The sequence below is a fragment of the Micropterus dolomieu genome, linkage group LG01, assembly GCF_021292245.1.
Source record: "Micropterus dolomieu isolate WLL.071019.BEF.003 ecotype Adirondacks linkage group LG01, ASM2129224v1, whole genome shotgun sequence".
Classification (NCBI taxonomy): Eukaryota; Metazoa; Chordata; class Actinopteri; order Centrarchiformes; family Centrarchidae; genus Micropterus; species Micropterus dolomieu.
Genome location: NC_060150.1, coordinates 37679680 through 37702802, shown reverse-complemented (window position 1 = coordinate 37702802; position 23123 = coordinate 37679680). Strand labels below are relative to the sequence as shown.

At 40.6% G+C, this 23123-nt stretch overlaps 2 protein-coding genes across 5 annotated transcripts in view; one reads left to right on the top strand and one right to left on the bottom strand.

Annotated features, from left to right (window-relative positions):
- The first annotated feature begins 3578 nt into the window (after positions 1 to 3578).
- On the top strand, positions 3579 to 6688 carry LOC123982850 (carbohydrate sulfotransferase 2-like). The gene has a single exon (XM_046068758.1). It carries the CDS (start codon positions 4155 to 4157, stop codon positions 5550 to 5552), a length of 1398 nt encoding a protein of 465 aa, XP_045924714.1. The 5' UTR covers positions 3579 to 4154; the 3' UTR covers positions 5553 to 6688.
- A 1056-nt stretch (positions 6689 to 7744) lies between these two features.
- The window catches only part of LOC123982815 (sodium/hydrogen exchanger 9-like), a 97094-nt gene continuing 81715 nt past the window's right edge, over positions 7745 to 23123 (bottom strand). For 3 of the 4 annotated variants that reach the window (XM_046068713.1, XM_046068687.1, XM_046068704.1), the window contains 4 exons: positions 16701 to 16746; positions 15542 to 15597; positions 8967 to 9072; positions 7745 to 8866 (listed from right to left, as the gene is read on the bottom strand). In XM_046068713.1, coding sequence (XP_045924669.1) covers positions 8702 to 8866; positions 8967 to 9072; positions 15542 to 15597; positions 16701 to 16746 — 373 coding nt within the window. In that variant the 3' untranslated portion in view covers positions 7745 to 8701. Of the gene's footprint in view, positions 8867 to 8966; positions 9073 to 15541; positions 15598 to 16700; positions 16747 to 18452; positions 18615 to 23123 lie in introns of those variants that run through there. The other variant, XM_046068698.1, reaches the window with a different exon arrangement.

The following is a 23123-nucleotide window of genomic DNA, read 5'->3' as shown; positions in this document are numbered from 1 at the left end:
CATCTTGTTTTAGTGAAAAAAAACCCCTAATATATCAGAGTGACCATAAATTCCTCCATGCTAAACAATCCAGAACACTGCTGCAACTGCACATTAACAATTTGGCTGGACTGTCAACATTCAATCAATGCTATCAATACTAAAACTCTGGAGGATTTAGTGATGCTTCTTAATTCATTCATCTGCTGTTCTGACACCCTGCCAACCAGCTTGTTCAAAACTGTTTCCAGTTACTTGGACATGGAATTGCTCAAAATTGTAAATGGCTCAATCCCATCAGGCATTTTCCCAAAATCACTGAAAACTGCACACCTAAAGAAAGGCAACCTAGATCCTTCAATGCTGAATAATTACAGACCCATCTCACCAGCCTTATCTTTATTGGGAGAAAAGATTGAGAAAGCTTTTGTTTCAACTCAATAACTTTTTTACATGTAAATTGCCTTTTGGACAGATTTCAATCTGGCTTCAGACAACATCACACCACTGAGACTGCACTGATAAAGGTGTTAACTGATATTTGTCTCAGTACAGATTCAGTTAAAACATCAGTTTTGGTACTGCTTGATTTTGATACTGTGATACTGAGTGTTTGATACTGTGGACCATAAAATACTTCTTGACAGACTGGGAAAGTGGATGGGACTGTCTGGCACATTCCTCAATTGTTTTAGATTCTATTTTGAAGACAGAGGCTATTTTCCTGCCATTGGTTTTTATAAATTTTTAGCAGTTCACCATATGGAGTCCCCCAGGGTTCGATTCTTGGGCCGCTCCTATTCAACCTGTACGTGCTCCCTCTAGGTCAAATCATACACGGCAATAACATTGCTTATCACAGCTACACAGACAACACTCACGTTTACTTACCTCTTTTACCAATTGACTATGTTCCCTTAGACTCTGTCGATGCTTTGAGCAAGTAAATAGCTGGATGCAATCAGATTTCTTCAATTAAATAAACACACCATAGAAATCATACTTGAATGAATTGCAATGAAGCAATACAATTAAAATTAAAACTTTTAAGTAATCAGCTGAGCGTAAAAGGCCTTTTTTCATTTTGTTTTTTCACAATAAAAGCCCAGGCATTACTAATAACATAATAATAATAATAATAATAATAATAATAATCCTTATTTGTAGAGCACTTTTCAAAAACAAGTTACAAAGTGCTTTAACAAGTGTAAAGAATAATAAAAAAAAACAAGATAAGAGCATGAAAAATTAATATAACATTAGTAAAATACAATAAAATTAACAATTAACACATTAACAATGGCTTCTATTCAAGCGTCCCAATAAGCCATGCCAGCAAGACAGCGAGCAGACATGCACAACAGCAGGACTCTAACACTAAATCCATCATTAACTGCTTTTCCTACTGTGACATGTCAAAATGTTTTCTGTGGAAAAGGCCTATTGAGAAATAATTTGAATTAAACAGCTGATCAAGCCATTGGCAATTCAAAATGGGAATAAGAATACAATTTTCCTTATTTGTCTGGTTATCGTAGTCTAAAATGTCTTAAAACAACATGTAATCAAACTCCACTAAGCTTCTCAATTACAGAGTTAGAATTATTTGATTGTTGCTATCCCAAATCCTACATACTACAGGTGTAGACCACTATACAGTGTGATAACATGCATGTACTGAAAGTGAGAAAGAATTTTCCGATGTAATAAAAATAATACATATCAATATTTTATAGCATTATTTTAATTCATTAACTGTTGCTATGTAATGTCATATGCATGAGCTCTCATCCACCTGACAAAGCCCACACACAATAATGTAAATTCAGTAAATGTAAATTTAAGAGAAATGCTCAAAATAGTGTACGCACAGTCAAACTTGGCCAACAGTAATTAACGTTCAGAAGAGGAGCTGTTCAATTTTTGGAGCATTTTAAAATAAGCTTCTCCCCACCTACTTGTTCTGTAGATGCACTTTAATATCCAACAATACATCACCCCAGAACGGCCCTCAGTTCATCTACTTAAGTCAGTTAAAAAGAGTCAAAAAGAACACATACATATACATGTGATGTAGGTGTGTTACATGCAGACTGTTATTAGGCGCCAGATACAGGAATTACATTGTGCCACATTATCAGATTCTCGAAAAGTGATCCTAAACTGAGAAAGACAGTTTAAGAAAAGGAAGATAGAAACAACCCTGCTCTCTTTCTTAAAGGTTGCAGATATAAACAATGAACAGTTTTTCTTTCATACCCTACTCAAACTCAAAGGTTATATAAAAATATAGGTCTATTAAAATTATTTTGTGACTAGTTCTTATAAGCTCAAGGAATGCCAAATACAGAAACTGTATTCCCGCTGAGTGCTTTTTTTAAATTATTTTCAACTGGCAACATTTTTATCAATTGTTCAGTAAATGTTGATAAATCATTTACATAAATAATGCCTATATGCTTTGCTAATGTAAAACAAAAACCTTTTGTTTTGTCAATAGTTTTTAGAGGAATGAGAGAAGTCCGTCATTGTCTTGATTGGAAACATTATGCTCCAGCAGAGGGCAGTCTGCACAAAGGTTTGGTACTGTAAACACCCGCGCTGAAGCACTACAAAATGAGTACCTATGGGATAGAAAGATCAGGGACCGCACACTTTACAGAGCATGAAGAGTAATTATTCACTGTATAGTCCGATAATCCAGCCCATACAGGCTTTTATGAAAAGCACTTACAGTACACACAGCTTTACTTCATCTGTTGCAGATATGTTCATAGAAAACAACACTGTGTAATTTTGGAGGATCATATACAAACAGACACATTACAGCTACATAGTAAAAAAAAAAATTGGAGGTGCAAGATGTATAATATCGGTACAATAAGGTCACAATAAAATCATCAAATATTACCAGAAACTCACTAAATCACAATCATGATGTTACAGGCCCAGAGAGAACAGGGGTCAAATGGCCCAACCCCTTTCTTTTGTTCTGTTCAGTTGTGCAGGGCTGTAATCCCAAACTGGCAAGCCTCTTAGGAAAGATGGTTTTCAATTTGCAGAGCATGTGGTTTCCTCTGTTCGAACACATGGCCTTCCTGCTTCTTGTCAGTTCCTGGGGACCGGCTGTCACATGTCAGATTTCAGCTGTCACTTTTGCTGACTGTTTCCAATACAGTCAATTAACAAAACAAAAACAATGTCTCTGTAGAACTCTAATAGGTACAAACTTAGTTGTGATGTGTGTATGGTGCTTTACTTTTAATTAATTAGGGGATTTTCTAGGAATGTCAAGTCAGGACTCTTAATAGAAACTTAAACTTAAAAAAGAGATGAGTTTAAACAAAAGACTGTGGGGATCGGTGAGGTGACGTTTGTCTTATCAGCATCCTGTAAAAATAAATTGCAGCTGTAGGTCTTAAAGGAAGGGTGGAGCGTAGTGTCAAGAGCGCAGTTCATGATGTTATTTCCCACACTCTACCGTTGCTGAAACGAAACAGACGTGCAGTACGTCCAATGTCGCAGCTCGCTGACGCACGACGTCACAATGTGGGCCAATAGACCTTCCATGGGCGGGTCTTTCCCGTTGTATTCTGATTGAATCAGTCCAGTTTCTATTAGTTGGGCGAGCTGAGGAGCAGGAAGAACGGAGGAATCTTTCACCAAACGATGTAACTGTGGAAACCGATCGTTCACTGGTCCGTTAAGGCAGCTGCGGAATGATATGAGTTCCAGGCGGACGCGCCAAATCGTGACGATTTTATTGTCTGCGGTGCTGGAATCTAACCAGGCTGCATTTACAAGGATGCATCAGATGATAACTGCGCAGGGATGCCCCCGCTGAACATGGACAAACAGGGCGTCTATTGCGATGAGGAAGGCTTCTTCGTTTTTGTTTTGAACACGGGCCATCCACAGAATCATTGCAACGCTCGCTATGGACAACTTGAACGCTCCTCTCATCCGCTGTTCTTATGAAGAACATTGCGCAGTGCAGTGAAACGGGGATATCGTGTTGTGGATTTCTAATTGGCGGTGAATATATTTCCTGTTAAGCTTGTATCAACCCGGTATCATTTCCCAGTATAGGCTGCATACATCCTGCAGAGCGTCTTGGTGCACAGTCAATGTAAGGCGCGTTGTCCAGTGGTGAGAGCCACTCTCCTAACGTACAGATGAGAGGCAAACAATATCATCAACCACTGAAGTTGACAGCGCCTTGGGAGAAGGATGCTGGCTTTGGGAGGAAGCTTAAAACCTACAGGAATCATACCAAGATAATAGCACAGCCTGGTATCGTGATGAAAGTCCTCCGCAGGAAGAGGATTGTGTTGTTTATGGCCTATTTTTTACTGCTGGTCCTCACTATGCTTAACTTGGCTAACTATAAATGGACTAAAGAGCCACAGCAGTGTAACCATCAGATGAGGAGCACCACTTATCAGGGCAGATCTGACATTCGCTTCCTGTACAGGCCCTCTCTGGCTAAAAAAAGACAGCTTATCTATGTTCTGACCACCTGGAGGTCTGGCTCGTCCTTTTTCGGGGAGCTTTTTAACCAAAATCCTGAAGTGTTCTTCTTGTATGAGCCAATGTGGCACATCTGGCAGAAATTGTACCCGGGTGATGCAGTGTCTTTACAAGGGGCAGCCAGGGACATGCTTAGCTCCTTGTACCGCTGTGATCTGTCTGTTTTCCAACTTTACAACAGCCCCGGGGGAAAGAATTTTACCTCCCTGGGACTGTTTGGGGCCACCCTCAACAAAGTGGTGTGCTCTTATCCTCTCTGCTCAGCCTACAGGAAAGACGTGGTGGGGATGGTGGATGATAAGGTGTGTAAAAAGTGCCCCCCTCAAAGCCTTAGACTGTTGGAGGAGGAGTGCCTCAAATATAACACTATAGTTATTAAAGGGGTACGCATTTTGGACATTAACGTGTTGGCCCCACTCATGGAGGATCCGTCCTTGGATTTGAAGGTGATACACCTGGTCAGAGACCCACGGGCAGTTGCCAACTCCAGGATCAAATCCAGACATGGTCTGATAAGGGAGAATTTACAGGTGGTCCGCAGCAGGGACCCTAAACTTCGCCGGATACCTTTTGTGGATCCAGGTCACAAAGCCAACAAGAAGGATGGCTCAGACTACCACTCCATAGGAGCCATGGAGGTGATCTGTGACCGCACGTCCAGGACTTTGAGGACTGCCTTGAATCCACCCAGATGGCTGAAGGGGAAGTACATGGCCGTGCGGTACGAGGACCTGGTCGAGAACCCAGTGAAGACCTTGCGGAACGTGTACCACTTTGCCAACCTCACAACCAACCATGACATTGAGTCATTTGCGCTGAACATGACCAGCGGCTCCAGCTCATCCTCTAAGCCATTCATAGTCTCGTCCAGGAATGCCACACAAGCTGCTAGTGCATGGAGAACAGTCCTCAGCATTCAACAGATCAAACAAGTGGAGGACTACTGCCACCATTCCATGTCTGTTTTAGGGTATGAAAGAGTCAGAACAGCCGGGGAGGCCAAGGACTTGAGCAAATCACTAATGACACACTCCAAACTGTGAAAATGTTGTCACCACCAAAGACGTTTTAATTTAATGTTCTTTTTGCATTGAGTGCCGTTTCCTCTTATTGTGGAATTATAGCTTTACTTTAAATAGATGTTCAAGGAGCTTCACTGGCCACATTTGGAATGTAACATGTTTCTCTCAGTTGAATTGCAGTGATATTTCAAGGGATGACTTGTTTTATACTGGGATGTTGACAATGCAAGGCCTACGAGCATTGACTGAATTAGTGAAGCTGTAACAACAACAAAAAAAAACAACTGTATAATTCCTGTATCTTGTTATGATGACACTTCAAAGTTGACGTTTTGGGGTTATTTTTGAATGTTCAGAATCTTAACTAAAACTGTTTTTTTGAGTCTCCATACTGTCTGTAATTGTGAAAATAGAGAATTGAAAGAAAAACAAAGAACTGATTTAAAAAAAAAAAAACAACAACCTCATTGCTAATGTTTATTTGTAAGATCTGGTCAGTCAGAGACAATCAATACATTGGTTTGTTGATGTGCCATAGATGAGTAAGCTACATCTGAACAGCAGTAGTTCAGATATTATTTGAGCTATTTCTAGATTGTTTTATCACCAAATAATTTTAGGATTATATCATACACTGTGGACAATGTCATGGCTCTGGAGCTGGAGAGTCTCTGTGTAGGTGTAAGCAGTCTGTTCTACCATTTCAAATGTTAACAATTGCTTGCTCTTATGAAAACACATGATCTGGGAATATTGCATTGAGTAAAGTTCACAGTTAACAAGGCAGTGTACACATCTGTGTTGAACAACCCGCACTGCTGTACAAAAAAAATCATGATCGACAACATGCGCACTGGACCAGTGGTTCTCAAAACCTGGTGCATGAGGCAAGGTTCGCTTAAAAATAAAATAAAATCCACTAAATTAAATCAATATGATAATAACAAAACTACCATGCTATTACTATGTATTTTGAATTACATATAGTTTTAGTAATACTTTTGTTCTTTGTATTTATGAGATGTTTCATGGCATACCTTAGTTAAGTGCATTATGCACCACTGTGCCTTCCCTCATTATTTGAGAACCATTGTGCTGGAATAATGTAACATATGTGTTGCTCTTTGCTACATAAATTAAAGCTGCCCTGTGGAGTTTTTTTTGTCAACAAAGTTTCTGTTTACGTTCAGTGTTTCTCACAACTGTATCTTTGAGATCTACCTCCATCATAAATTTCAAACATGCATCAGGGTTTACTTCCTGGCAGTCTTCTTCTTCCCTGCCTTTGTTGGTGCATTGTTGTGTTTCTTGGTGCTTCACTGCTACCTGTAGATCATTGCTATGTAACTTCACTAGTGGTCAGAAACTCCACAGGGTACCTTTAAGTATGTGTCATAAAAATGTTATTCGTAACAGTCAGGAAAACTGTAGTCATTAGCTGGTGGAAGTAATTATAAGTCACTTGAGGACTCCAGTTTAAATTTTGTGACAGCATGACTTTAAAGACCTCTGAGAAATGTCTCAAAGAGGTAAATACATGAATTTTAAATGGTAAAAGTATAGGCCTAAAAGTTAAAGGGACGCTTAATGAAAAGCACAACAAATTACATTTTCCTTATACACCATCCAGATTTCGATGTGATTTGTTGAAAGTTCACTTCAGTAAAACAGCTCAGTTACATTTGGTTTGTGATGCTGAAAGAGCCTAAAACACAGAAAAGTTGTTAAGACTTTGTTGTGAGCAGTTTCTTCTTCCTGCACAGAGATTGATGCTGTAGCTGGTGGGCGTACAGCAGTGAGTAGCTCTCAATGAACACATTGAAAAAAAGGTTTATAGTTCAACAGGAGGAACAGTCCTATGTGCCACTGAGTTTTCAAATGTTAAATTTTAATGTTTTGATATTTTGAGCATCACTGAACACATGCATTATAGTGTGTTGTGTTGGGCTGACCTATTGTTCAAGTGATAGCTGCAAATCACACCAAAACTAACAAGATTGTTGTGTGTGTTTTTTGGAGAACCGTTCCTTTAAGGATAGAACTAAAAACTGAGCATCTCCATCTAGGGACTGAAAGGCTGTCGCTCAGAACAGCTGAGTTCAAACAGCACAAACAAAGCAGAATATGTTGCTTCAGCAATTGAGAACTGAAACAGAAGAGCATTCCATAGACGTAGCCATGCATGCAAAACATAAAATGGTTAAATCCCTTAGTTTAAGGACAATGGCTTTATTAATACAGAAACAGTCAGCATATTCACAAAGCCTAACCTTCACAGATTGGATTTGTGCAGTACACAACACCCTGCTTCACATAAAGGGGAAAGGGGCCCTGAGATTTATAATGATGCACTCAGAAAGCGGCAAAAGGAAATCCATAGAGAAGTTTCACGTACTTTTCCAAATGCTTAGAGTTATTCTAGCCAGCCGCAGAGTGATAAGCAAGACGTGGCGGGAGATGAGGGATTAATAAATTCAGGGGAATACAATTTGAATGAGTTAAAAGGATTGCAGCAGAAAACAGTGCAGTAAAAGTTTAATAAGGAGTTGGGGAAGAGCAAAAGCAAAGTTGGCATGAAAATACCATTTCAGCTGATTAAAGGAAATACCATAGCTTTCAGTCAAAATCACGTTCATGAGCAATTCTCCCTAAAGCTTGAAGCCAAGAGGTTATGTAACAAATTAGCATGAAGCTGCTCTGATGGCAATTAATGTGTGACTTAACATGTTGCATTTTCACGGGAACTGTCGCATTATAAATTTGCTTGCTGGGTGAAAAGAGCACGGTGTGCACATGTCAGCTGGTCAACGTTGACTTCATTGTCACTTCGTTGGTTGTGTTGGACATTAGGCACTTAAACTGTACAGGATTAATCATTCTCCTTCAGCTATTAAATTCCTTGAAACTGGAGTAAGCCAAGAAAAAAATCAGCAGAGTAACAGAAAGAGCAATGGCCTTCGTAATTGTTTTTTCTCCCTCTGCAAGTGTGTCTCTGCATGCATGTCAGCACAATGGGGGCGAGTGACCTTTCGGGAGCCATTGTAACTCTGACTCCCGGTCGACTCCTCTCAGATGCCCTGGCTGGTGACCCCATTCACTGTGGGAGAAAGGGCCTTCGCCTCGGGGCAGCAGGGGCTGATAAGCTGGGGTTAGAAGTGACTCCTGGAACTTCAGGCCTCCCTCGAGGGAGCTGGAACTGTGCCAAGGCCCAGGTCTCCCTCCAGCAGGTCTTCCAAGTGCTCGGATCCAGAGTCGCCTCCTATAGATACAAGCTGGTTCTCGCTTTTGTCCAAATCGAAGGTATATGGTTCCGTCTCACACAGCTGCTCCTCATCCTGAATGGCAAGTAGCAAATAATAACTGATAACTTGCATTTCTTTCTATTCTCTGAAGATAGAGTATACACAGTATGTAGTAACACAAGGGAAGTCTTACGTTCTGGGCATGGGGGCTGCCGAAGAGTCTGGCAAAGAACCCACACCACTTTGGCAGTGAGTTGGTCAGCGGAGGGTCACAATGTGTCAGCAGCGGCTTTAGATATCTATGACCTTGTTAAGGCATGGTGGCAAAGGTGTGTAAGTGTCAATGACAGGAAAATGATTTGTTTTTAGCCCATTCCAAATCTGATCTCTGGCCACCAAGTTATAATTGTAATAATCTTTGCAGAATCACAATAAATGCTCTGTATAGCGCCTTTCTAGTCTTTTCGACCACTCAAAGCGGTTTTACATTACATTATATTCACACACTGAGCCTAAGTGCTCAAACAGAAACTAACATTCATACACTGGTGGAACAGCCACCAAGAGCAATTTGGAGTTCAGTAACCGCCGACCTTCCGATTAACAGTCAACCCACTCTATCTCCTGAGCCACAGCCGCTCGAAGCCACAGCCATCTGACTAGTGGCACATTTTGTGAGATTATACATTATGTGAATTTTTTAATTGCATTGCTTTACTGATGTATTTTAGAGGGTTCATAAAGGTTCAGAAGATCAAGCTGTAACATTTTGTAGTTGCTCAGATAAGTATGTTAATTTTGGATGGGGCCCAAGGATTTTAGCGGAATGTTTATTGTTTTAAGGGTGGGAGCGGAAACCAGAGGCCAGCAACTATGCTAGAAACAATGGGTTAAAGTGAGTCATACACACATCCATACATCTATACTATTTTCATACAGGATATATTAGAAATGGGAACTATAACTATGGAACATTTGCTTTTTTTCCATGAACATACTGTACAGATGACTGCTGTCTATTTAAATATCCCAGTCACTGTCACACTGCATGTGCTAATACACAAGACACATCAGTCAACATCTCACTCTTGTAATCTGTTTCGAACCAGACTTCTTGTTGTTTCCATGCACACAAAAATTGATATATAAAGTACAGCAGGGACTGCCTCACTTCCACCAGGCACAGCAGAGTGAGAACCTGAACAATGACACAGCCATTTTTAGATTTCACCCACACTATTGCACTGAATCCACATAATGTAATGTTAAAATGGTTATCTATGCAGTTATATTGGGCTGTACTATTCCCCTTTTAAGGCCAGCATTACATGCCATTGTTTTTCCATTTTCAACATACTGCAGAGAGCTGAAAATGAGTCATTCAAGCTTTAGGTGATTGTGCTATTTTTGTTCCAGAAGTTGTTAGCATATTTAATATACATGCACCAACTCTTGTCTGCTGGGTAGTTGTCTTAAGCAATAAAAGCCCACAATAAAATATGCAACAAAGAAGCCTTTCCAGGAGGGAGCAGGCTTTAGAGCAGAACTGCAGAGGGCTTGATAGAGACAAAAATAATAATTAACTCAAACGTATCAAACGGGGCGTTATCTTGTTTCAGGCATGATGGGTCAGTTTTGCACTTGATTGAAACCAGAGGCAAGATCAGAACTGGTTTCTAAATGTGTTGATATAAGGTAGTACAGGCAAGAACATTTCTGATCAATGTTGAGAGCAGGAGTAGAAAAAGCTGTTTTTGGATGCCAGATGTTGTGGTAAAAGTCCCCTGAAGGTGTTGCGGGCTCACATCAACAAAGACCTGTGATGGTAGGTAGTCACTTTATAATAACAATGACATATAACACACCCTCTAACACCTCTTTCTGCATACAGTAGCTTCATGAAAGCTGATCTTTAATAAACTTAATTCAATATCTATTCTTCATTACATTAAAAATCACAGCATACTTGCTAGCTTTCAGTTGCAAAAAAAATCCAGTTCTGATTAATAATTGCCCTTCTGCAGGTGTTCACACTTTGCTCTCCTTGTGCCTTGGAAAAAGACAAAACAATACTTCACCAATCCTATAATTTCTGGACGAAAGCAACCTTTGTACCACATAGCCTATAATGAATAATGTGGGACTTAGAGGTGGCATACAAATACACAATCCCCTGGCATAAGCACAAAAGACAAAGAAGAAAATGATCAAATTCTTACATTTTGGAGCTGTTATCAGCAATATGCAAGAGGTGGAAATTATGGGCACCATTCTGCCAGCTAAAAGGATTTATTTATAAATGTCTCAAATGAAGAAGAGAAAGAGAGAAAAAGAGGGCGGGGGATAAAGAGGCGGAAGAGGGGGGAATAATGACTTCCCTGGGACCTGCAGGAATGAGTTGTCTTCACGTCAGCATGATGTCCTCCTGTTCCACGCTGGCATAATACTAGACAGCGATGGTAATTATAACTGCTAGAGCTGCTTTCTGCTCCACAGTGGTGTCAGGTTGTGTGTGTGTGAGTGGGGGGAAAGGTGCTGAGTAGCTGTGTGGGGGTTGAAGCTGCTTCAGCTATCATCACGGCATGTTCATTCCTACGTGTCACCTTTTCCCAACCTTTTATCAGAGGAGGAAAATAACCAAGTAGATTTACTCAACTACTGTACTTCAGTATAGTTTTGAGGCATTTGTACTTTACTTGACTACTCCAGTTTTATGCTACTATATACAGTATGTATAGAGAACAAGGAAATACATAACAAAGTGCAACAAAGAACACATGCACACTTAAAAGAACAAAATAAAGAAGAACAAACATGAAGATGGACTGTCTTCATTTAAAAAATGTTTTACATTTCGACAGAGCCATGCTAGCTTTTCCTCCTGCAAGCTAAGCTAAGCTAACTGACTGTTAGCTGCTTTATATTTAACAAACAGACATGAGAGTGATATCAGTCTTCTCATCTAGTTCTTGGCAGGAAAGCCAATAGCTGTTTCCCTATATTTCAAAGTAATGGATGGATCTTTTTTTTTTTCAGTGGGAAATATTATCTATTATCTGACAGCTGCTGTTACTAGTTACTTTGCAGATTCAGATTTTACCTATGACTAAAATCATCATTTCTAAATATAATACATTGTTATAGATTAAACTACCCACAGTATGTAAAGTAAATACAACAAACATAGCTTCACTCTCACCAGCTACAGCAATAAAAGGCTGCTTGTAATGCATAAATTATAAAAATCCAAAAATATAATACAAACAGCACACAATTACACACAATGGAGCACATATTTGCAATTGGTGCCATCTCCCTCTAACTGTTACTTTATGTATGGTATGTTTATCCCTTGCTGCTGTGGTATCCCATAAATATAGCAAACACAGAGATTTAAATCCCAAGTCACACCACAGACTCATCCAGAGACCAAGCCAACCATGTAATACAGCCAACCTGGGTCTCTTAAACACGGGTGGCCTCTGTGTTGCCAGAGACAAAACAAAAACATCGGTTGCCAGCCCTGAAACCACAGTCTGGAAAGATCAAACAGGCTTTGATGTCCGTCACAATCTGTGCTTATGGGTAAATCGTTTGTCCTAATGAGCCTTAAAGCCAGGCTGACAGTGAAACGGTTAAGGAAGCAGCAGCACAGTATGCTTTTAAGATGAGACACCAGCAAGCCAAGTTGAAGCTCAATTACCTGGCAGCAGTCTCCAGGCTGAGGCTCCTTTCACCTGGTCCACATCAAAGCTTCGCCATAATGCCCCCCACCTCTATCAATAGGAAACATTGGCCAGGACTGGGCCTTTCAACGGCTTCTCTCATCCCCGCTCTCTCTTTCTTGTTCTCACATTTAGATGCATCTACACACATTCTGTCAAATGTGCAAATTAACTATGCCAAATGGTATGGTTATACTGTACGTAGTTACTATGGTTACACAGATTGCAAATTTGTGTTGCAGGTTGCAAGCAATAAGTGGGTCAACGAAAGCAAATGTCTTTAGCCTAGCCTCTCTCCAAAGGAAAAAAAGATCAGACCTGTTGTTAAATCCACTTTGGGTTTTTTGTAAGAATTAAACAAACAAGATATAACATGTTAGTGAGCTTTAAAGGTGCTGGTAGGTGGATTTTGTTACCATCATACAGATTCAGGCTAGCTGTTTTCCAGCCTTTATGCTGAGCTGGCTAGTCCATTACCTGCCCATCTTCATCCTGTCTGTCCTACGTAGGCTAGCTTTCTTCCTGATTCCACCTTTTTCCCAGGAGTCTTCTTTCTGGGGGACCCAGCTAGCCCTGATGCTCCTGATGATGTGGAGGCTCCCAGTCATATAGCTCCCTGGTTCTCTTCTGCTAGACCTCGCTCTAAAGCCAAACAGCACCCAGACAGCCTCAAACCAGTTGACCAGTCAGCTAGCACAGAACTAGCCAGTTCCCTGCCTGTTCCTCGCCTAGAGCCACCTTCTGGGAAACCCTCCAGAAGAAAGCGCCTCTGTCACCAGCACCATGCTTTTCAATTGCCCAGCGCCACAAAGCATCCGCTTCCCAGCGCATCAAAGTCTTTGGTATCGCCTGAGGTCTCCTGCCTCACCCCTTTCCAGCCCCCAGGCTGTCCGCCTGAACTCTCCATTCTTTAGCACCCAGACCACTTGCCCCGGAGTCCTTCCTCCAGACCACCATTCACTCACCCACCCAGCTTGACTTTGTCTTATTTCGACTTGTTTCTGAAGGGACTGGAAAAAAACCTATCACTAGTTCAAAACTAGTGTTTCTTTATTTCTTTTAGGCAGTAATTGTGATAACTAGCTGTCGGATCTGAGAAAAGTAGTGTCTCAAGCAAGGTTTTTAGAAGCTACAAACTCCATATATTCAACCACATTCACATTCTTTTACAGCCTGAACTGAAAATTGATTAGAAACTCTGTCACTAAATATAAAGAAAAACACCGCTTGCAATTTATTCCCAAGATTAGCTTAAATGCGTTCAGTTGTGAGGTGAAGCGCAGTGTTTGGTGGAAACTTGGCAGAGTTCATCTATTTATTCATCTAACACTGTTCTGCAAAAACAATGGTGGTGGTGGTGATATCATGTTGTGAGGAGGCGTTTCAGCAGAAGGGACATGGAGACACAAAGGATGAAGAGGCACTTCTTAAGGAATATTTCAAAATCTTAGACAGAGCGAATCAATAATATATGAAAATATCCTTTCGACTATCTTAGAACTTACTTGACATAGTTATTCACAGATGCTCCCTGTTCAGTCTGATTAAGTATGAGATGACGTGCAAGGAACAATGCGAAAATCTCCAGATCTATTGGGGCAGACCAAATGCAGACATAACCAGAGCAATCTGAGGCTATAGTCGCTGTTGTCTCAAGAAACTTATTTGGTTGAGGCGGGGTACACCCTCGACAGGTCCCCAGTCCATCGCAGGGCTCATAGAAACGTACAGCCACTCACACTCACATTCACACCGAAGGGCAATTTAGAGTCACCAATTAACCTGCATGTCTTTGGACTGTGGGAGGAAGTCGGAGCACCCTAAGAGAACCCATCCAGACATGGGGAGAACATGCAAACTCCACACAGTAGGACAACCATAGTTCTATATTATAGTATCATACTCTTGTTGCCATAACGTGATTCAACAAGCCAAAGTATGATGCGCGTTTCTCATACTACTGGAAAAGCTTGTTGAACACTGGTTGACTGAATACTATGCATGTTGTCACAGGAGAGATCTTGTTTTCCATTTATTCCTACTCTACAATGCTAAACCTGCTCTTTTGGAGCCTTTCCAATCCAGTCATTGGTTAATGGTTTAGCAACATTGCCCAATTATATATTTCCATTATTCACTTTAAATGCACTTCTCTGAAAAAAAAAAGAGCATATATTAACATTTAACACAATCGTTCATTAAATTAATACTCTGTATGAATGCACTAGAAGACCTGCATCTCATTGTTTTGCAGTAGAGACAGTCCATAAAGTAAAATTATGTGCTCCTTACTGAGCACTGGCCAGGTCATGAGGCCATTAAGTGGTCAAATTAAATTAGCTCAAACCTAATGCATGAAATTCCACTGCAGAGGACAGACTGTTTTCTTACTGCCAAATGATTTAACTACATTATCTGCTTACAGGAATCCAGTTCACCCTGTACTCAATAGTAGCTACATTAAAGAAATAGTTTGACATTTTGGGAAACATACTTATTTCCTTTTTTACAGAGTATGAGAGGAAAAGGTCAATACTACTTTCATGTCTGAATGGTAAAAATAAGGCTACAACTAGCGCTTGTTAGCTTAACTTAGCATAAAGATGGGTAACAAGGGAAACAGTAAGCATTGCTCTATTTCAAAGCTAACATAAATAAGGTTGTACAACCACAACTTGATTTTATATGGATCAAACAAACAAACCCACACGTTAATTAAAAATGGAAATAGTTGCATTCTGACAGATATTTCATATTAACAAAACTAATATAAGCATATGTATGTTGTTTTGATACCGCTGCACACATAAAGTATGTTTACTGTATACGTTATAGCAGACCACACACCTAAAGCAGTTTGACCTCTCTGTTTGTACTGCCATCACAGTTCATAAGGGTATTTCTTCACATTCCATGAAATGAAGTACTCTGCTGTTTTCCCTTGTACTCACAGTATAATACTACTCCACAGACCAGTGCATTAACCATTGTGAGTGCAAGCAGATGTGAAAGTGCTTTGATGAGGAAAGTAGTGAAAGGATACTTGTTGTCCAGACAGTACCACAGGCCCTGTGTTGTGTCTGGCCTCCCTGTAGCAACCTGTAGGCCATGAGAGAACCACTGTTAATGGAAATGCTGGAAACCTGCACCCCTGGATGGTCAGCAGGGCCATATCCGATGACCTCAGGCCCTGTGCTTAAAGAGGAAAATCCTGTTCTCAAACAGTCCCAAGAGATCCCTTCCTGTTACGGTAAGGACAAGCCCCCAGTAGTCCCTGTGCGGACTCTCACTCTGGGCATTGTTACATTTATCAATTTCCATCAGAAAGAGCCCTGGAGCTCGGCCTCACCTCTCCACTGGGATCCTCCGGCAGCCTTACCTGTCACGCTGCCTATTCTGTCTGCCCCTCTGGCCTCATAATGCCAGGGAGCTGCCCAGACCTTGTCCCATTCACAGTGTGTGAACAAGAGTCAGGTCAAATAAGAAGATGAAAGACTGGGGATGGAGTGCTGCTGGGAAGCAGTGACAGTAGGGTGGGAGGGGTGTGTGTGTGTGTGTGTCTGTGTGTGTGTGTGTGTGTGTGTGGACGTGCCTGCATAACAAAAAAGCCACACTCAGAAGTCCTGTGTGCAGGGGAGGAAAAGTGCATTTCCTCCTCTTGAACCTCTTCTTCGCTTGAATGTCATGCAGTGTTATAATAAACAACAGAGCCAAGATTAAAGGGTAGAAGCATATTATGTGTCAGTGAGAGAGGATGGCAGGATATATTTTAAATCTTGTAAATGCACAGTATGAATGCTACATTTTGTTGTGTTGTGTGTGCAAAAAAACTCCAATCCATAACCCTAACTCTATCCTATATCAGTAGTCAAACATATACGGACTCACAATGTCACCACACTGCAGCTGTGGTGATTAAAAATAGCTCTTAAGCAAATGAAGTTTCATTGTCTTTGAATGCAATCACTGCTCTCTCACTTTGTTCAGTTCCCAACAGCGGGGAGAGCTGTAATGTTGGCAACTAAGCAGAAAACACAGCTTACATCCCAATATTAGTTCCTCATTTTTAAAGTTTAAGGTTTTACTCTATTTCACTGCGGTTTAAGCTTGAATACATTTCTATGCCAGAAAGGGCAAAGACTGGCAATACACAGAGTGGATAAAATATGGATTACTGAATAGTGACAATGCAGTGTTTTTACCTCTAAAGAAGGGTCCTCAGGATTTTCATCTGCAACCACCCCCACTCTGTAAATATTAAAAAAGTACAGTCAAACCCTGACTCACTACAATAAAATAACAGAGACAGACCTGGGGTTTGATTCTCCACTTCATGTGACACTATACCTTTTCAAACAGTCAGTCTAGAGCCGCATGTGACTTGGCAATGAAAGTGAAAGTCAGCATGAAACTCAGCTCAGTTTGAACATGACCTTTTAAACAGTTTCATCGAAATCAGCCTCTTCCTCCACATCACACCAAGAACATGTCATCTGGGTAAGCCTTTGATAACTGACAAACAGTTATCGCAGTTATGCTTGATATTCTGTGTGGCTGCAATTATTACCCTGTCGAGGTGTGCACCCCACCTTGCTGCTGCAGGAGTGCTCGAGCAGCAGGGCTGAGAGGAGAGGCCGACTGGCTGCTTGCTCTGAATTGAAATAAAGTGACTCAGCACCGGCCAGTGACAGCCTAGTGAGCTGCTTTATCTGGGAAACAAGGGGCGTTATCTCAGTGTGTGTGCCTGCATTCCCTCCATCTCCACACGTACTGAACCCCCAGACTGCAGCACTATCGCACCGTTTTGAACCCGGAATCTGAAATTTTAAAAAGTAACTTAGTAGCAATTTCTCAAGTTACTTGATTATAATTTTCCCAGCAAGTGAGCCAAAATCAAAATGGTGCACAGTTATACAGTCGTCAAAAAAACTCTATTGAGTACACTGTGGGTGTAAAGTTTCTCACAGAGCTTAGAGGGATGCTGAGCGTGAGATGGCTGTCGATGCTAGTTCCTACAGGTCAGCAGTTAACTCTAATAGCCCAGCATTACTGCGGCAAGGTTAGGACATTTTGAGATAACCTACCACTATCAACTGTGCAATGTGTGTGCATTTGCGTGCATTTTGAAGGCGCTGACTCCAAACCCTTCCACCGAGAGGCTGCTCTAATAACACAACAGAAAGATTTTCATCAGTGCATTAGAGTACTGCAGCTACTTAAAGTTGTACAGATTTTGTGTTTTGGCTTCCTTCCCTCCACAATCCATCTCCGGTGTTTCTTCCTCTCTCTCCTCTTGTTATTGGTTCTCACATTTCAGTCTTTATTTTTTATATATTATTACAGTATAAATGGGGGCTATTTTGCACGGCACTTCTTACAGGTCCGGTGCTGTGAAACTCTTCTGAGAACCACCAAGAATCCAGCAACATCCTCGACATTATTGTGCTTGGTAATTACTTTGATTTGGCCTGTCTCAACAAACCATCCATCATTGAGTCATTTATCTTTTCATTTGTTTTTGTTTTTCACTATCTGTCCCTGCCTCTTCCTCTATTTTATCAACCAAGCTTCTGTTTCTTTCTTTGTTTTTCACCTTCAAGCTCCTCTCTACACCCATCCATCTTTGTGTCTTCCTTTCTCTTTTTTACCTAATATTTTTCTTTTTCCTGTTCATCTAAATCATTTTGTCCTTTCTCTTCTAACAAACATCTCATCGTCTTCATTTATCTCCCTTTTTATAATCTCAACATCCTTTTCACTCACTTAAATCACTCTTCCTGTCTTTATCACCTCCTACCCTCTCTTAATTATGTTTCTTTGTCTCCTCCTACCACCATCTCACTGCCTTTCCCTTTATTTTCTGCCCACCACATATATCTATTCTTTTGTAAGAGCAGTAGATAGAGGAACCGAGGTTGAAACTGTGGTGAAATTGCAAATGAGGGTAACAAAAGTGCTTGAGATTTGTCTTTATTACACAAGGTCTTTCTGGTTCGACTCTGGAGCAAGTTGTTGTGGTGTGGTGCAAAGTCTTGGCTGTGGCAGGCTCAAACTGTGTGCACTGCACATGACGCATCACCTTCAGAGTGGGCAGAGACATTCCAGAGTGACAGCCTCTGAGGAAAGAGGAGAGTGCAGATAAGATGTAAGGAAAGCGCAAGAAAAGGAACACAAGCTAAAGGTGGAGCACAAAGAGTAGGGGGGGCAGAGTAAAAATAAGAGGGTGATGCTGATTGAAATAGTCTGCGGTGACATGAGAGTGACAGAATGAGTTGGTGGTGCTGGTGAATGTGAGAGGACGAGATGGTGAGTTGGTGAGTGAAAGATTGTCTAGGAGACAGGACAAGACAGCCAAAGAGAGAAAGACATAAAAGAGAATAGTTGAGAGTGGCGGTTTCTCTCAATACAGAGAGAAAAACGAGGCAGGGGGGTGTTTTTGTGAGTAGGATGGTGAGCTGCTTTGTGTTATGGGTAAAATATTCAGCTCTCAGCCAGCCTGCTCTCACAGTATTGCATTTTTAAATGAATGTGAACACTGTGCCCTGGTACCCTTACCTTCAACACACTGACATTCATCCATCCATCGTCAACCGCTTATCCTGCGTACAGGGTCGCGGGCACTGACATTCAATAAAGTCCAAACTAATCTAACTACTTTGTCACCAAGAGTTCACAGAAATCTGCAAATGAGTGGACAGTCACAGGCACAAACAGGGAGTAGGCCGAAAGTGCAACTGAGAATCTAAGGTCTGTGAAACTTAACATAAAATCTCCAGGAAAAAAGGTCCTAGGCAACAGTTGGGTCATAGACACATCTGTAATGAGCTTCCACAAAAGTATGCAATCCTCCCATGGCCTGCAATGTTTGCCTTCCAAAATGTGGGAGTGGAGCTCTCCCTTCTACAAGGAAATCACACCCCTGTAATAAAACCCAGTCAAAACAGAAACACACAATGGAGTAATGCAACCTCCCGCAATGTGGCAAGATTGTAAGACTGAGTTGTGGCTTCTACCCTAACAATCATCTGCAGCCCCAAAACCTAAAATTTACACATCCTTCTCTGTTAGTGGCCCCTTAATGTGCTAATACAATCTCAACTATGCCGAGCTCCACTGTGACTAAAATATCTCTGGACACACTCCTGGATGACACAGTACTTTGCACGGGGCCTTCACTGACGACTCAACCAGGCTTTTGGGGAATGTTGCTATTAGTATGAAAACGTTGTGATGTTAGAGAAAGTATCTGTTTGTACCACATCTTTTCCAACACATTCATAAGTACAAAAAAAGGCAGAAATTACACCAAGATGGAGAAAGCAAAAAGCACCCACACACACCCATAAAAAAACTCCTTAGCAGCTAGCATTTCCATTATGAACAAAGAGGAAGAGCAAAATAAATTGGCCTTGAGCAGTGATGCAGTATGTGTGTGCACATGTGTGGCTGTGTGGCGTTGTTATCAGACAGTAGTGGGCTGATAAAGCCCTGCTTGCTGTGCTGCAGGCACACTGTACTACATCACAGAATGTCAACTACTTTGCACATACAGCTTATTTATAATATATCTTCTTACCTTGGAGGCAATCTACAGGTAGCAGTTACCCGTGTTTACATGCAAGTAAAACATTTCCCTTGAAATCATTTCCTTGGGAGGAGAATACCTCCACTGGATGTGATTAGCAGCATTAGTCAATAAGCATTCAGATTAATTTCTTCTTGAGTTCAAGTGCTCAAGTAGCATATACTCAACAGGCAGGCTAAATTAAGTTATTAACACTCCTTCTGCTGTGCTCATTTCCTCTACTTGCTGCTCTAACAGAGAGAGCGAGGATGAGAGAGAAATACATGGGACAGCACAGAGAGATAGAGATGGGAGATAAAGGGAGTCAGAGTCTCACAGGGACTGTGTTTGCTCTATACTTGTGTTTGGACAAGAGGATAGCTTTAAGTCATCCTTCCAGTTTCCTGTTTGCAAATCCCATTTGGGTGTTCTTCTCACCAGGGATTCACACGGATTCCATATTCGACAGCATACGGTCCTCGAAACAGAGATCTGAATTTGGAACTAGCATTGATATAAACATTATGCACACAGATATACAGTAGTAGAAACTAAAATTTACTCTAGTACTGTACTTCAGTACAATTTTGAGTAACTACAATTCAGAGGAGAATATTGAACATTTTACTGCACAATATATATTGTATGCCTTTAGTCACAAGTTCCTTTGCGGTTCAGATTTATACAAAATATAATCAAGAAACAAATTATGATGTATTATCATGGATAAAGATAAATCTTTATTGATCCCTTGGAGAAATTCACAGCTACCCGACAGAAAAGCCCCCATTTTCCCAGATGCAACATTAAAGTAATATACATATTAGTGCATCAATAATAATTTAATCACATAATTATTATATAACAACATTATTCTGAAACAGGACATACTTGTACAGAGTATTTTTTTAAGTAAATGATCTGAGTATTTCTTCCACCACTATGTATACTGTATGTACAAATAAGGGGCAAAGGATGAGTGGTTTAACTGGTATGACTAGCACAGGTAGGTGGAGAAGTGCTATGATATGTATACCGTAGAACACGGATTTTGATTGTCACATTGTATAAAGTGTATTGCAAGCTCCAGCTAACCAAATGTTGATCAGTGGGTATGCAGTACACTAAAAACACAATGCAGACATCAGTGCCTGCAGTGACTTAAACACTGACTGCAAGATCTCAGCGTATTGGCTGAAAGATTGCAGCGATAACAAAAAACAGCAGTGGAAGTGCTTTATAAAAGGAAGACATGGCCCTCATCCAAACAGTTGAGATGGATGACTTTAAAGGAACAATCTGTAGTTTTTTTAATGTCCATATATGCATAAAATACAAGCATATTATATATGAATATGTTATTGAACAATTTGTCTTAATGATGACAATAAGAATTTTGTTTATTTGTTTGTTTGTAACAAACTGAACTGAAATTATAGGCCTGCTTTACTCCTTTATTCACAAATATTAACGATTTAGCAAATCTTTGACGGCATCAGAAAACAACTGTTGCCTTGAGTCAGTCTATGACAAATGTGACTAAAGTGATCCGTCAAATTGCACCCTAAAAGCTTCCTGTGCTGATGACGACATAGTGGCTTCCTCAATGTGCTGGATTAATGCATGCTCTGTGGCGACAGGACTCGTGCTGGAATCGCTGACCCTCTGTGAACACTGCGTTCCTCACGTTTTATTACGCCTATACTTAGATCTCTTCACTGGCTCACTGCTGAGTACAAGATCCAGTGTAAAAGTCTGACTCTTTCAGAGCATTGCACAGTGGCTCTAGGCTCCTGCATATGTGGCAGAACGTACTACTTGACCGTTACTCAGCAGCTCGTGCTCTTGGGTCAAATAAGTTCAATTTGTGGTCTGTCCCACGCACTTGCTTTAAGACCTGTGGTGATTGAGCTTTTGAGGTCAAAGCACCTAAACGATGGAATGCTCTGCCCACACCGTTATGGCCTGCTGATTCTTTTAAAAGGCAGCTAAAGACATACATGTTTAGACAGGCGTAACTTGTATGCACCGTGTATTTGTTGAGTATTTTTATTAGGCCTATGTATTCTGTTTTTCAACACATGGCATAGGAGGTTTTCCATGTTTTTTTCTTATATGCTATATAATGCTATTGTAAGGCACTTTGTGAAGTATGTATTGAAAAGCGCTATACAAATACATTTTACTTTTTTACTTATGTACTAAAAACAGCTGTCAAACAGTCACTAAGAGTCACTTCAGGTTCAAAGTCTATTATAAATCTGATTTTGTCACATATGGCAAGGCAGGCAAATAATTGTTACTGTCCCAGAATATGTATTATATATTGTTGCTATCCCATATTTATACCGGATATAAATGTTATCTCATAATGCCAAACAAGACATAACAGCACATGAGTTTCCATGCATGAGGTGTGCTCAGTCCTGTATCTCAGTGTTACGACTCTGCAGTGGATGAGGAGATAAAACAAAGAACAATACAATATGAGCTTCCACTCCTATTACTGCAGTGTTTCAAGAGAACAATCCATTTATGGCAAAGTCCCTCACTGCAATATTTAGGTCAATCTGCTGAAACCTAGAGTGAGAACCCCACTCACTCTGCAGCTTTATCCTAAATTTCAAATCACTTGAGCTGTAAAAATAAAATTGGCAGAGTAGTGTGTGTGTGTGTGTTTATGTTTGTATATGTACATTGTACATACACGTGTGTGTATGTGTATCACATGCATGTTTATCAGTGATATTAGTGAAGCATCCATCTGTGCATGTTGCAGTGGGCTGTGCAAAGCATCTACATTAGCACATTCTTTTGTATGTGTAAACCTATGTGGCAATTAATTACGAGCATGGTTCATTATCTAAGAGATAATATCCTTCGGTCGATATCTCATCTAAACAGGCAAAACTTTAAAAATGTTCTGCCATATTGCACACTGATGGATGATCACACACTCAACAGATATCAACAAATATCATTATCATTTCTGTTGTTTAATCTGAGCCACAGGATAATTATGGCCAGAAATAATTCTGTGTACCATGTAATGCCAACTTGG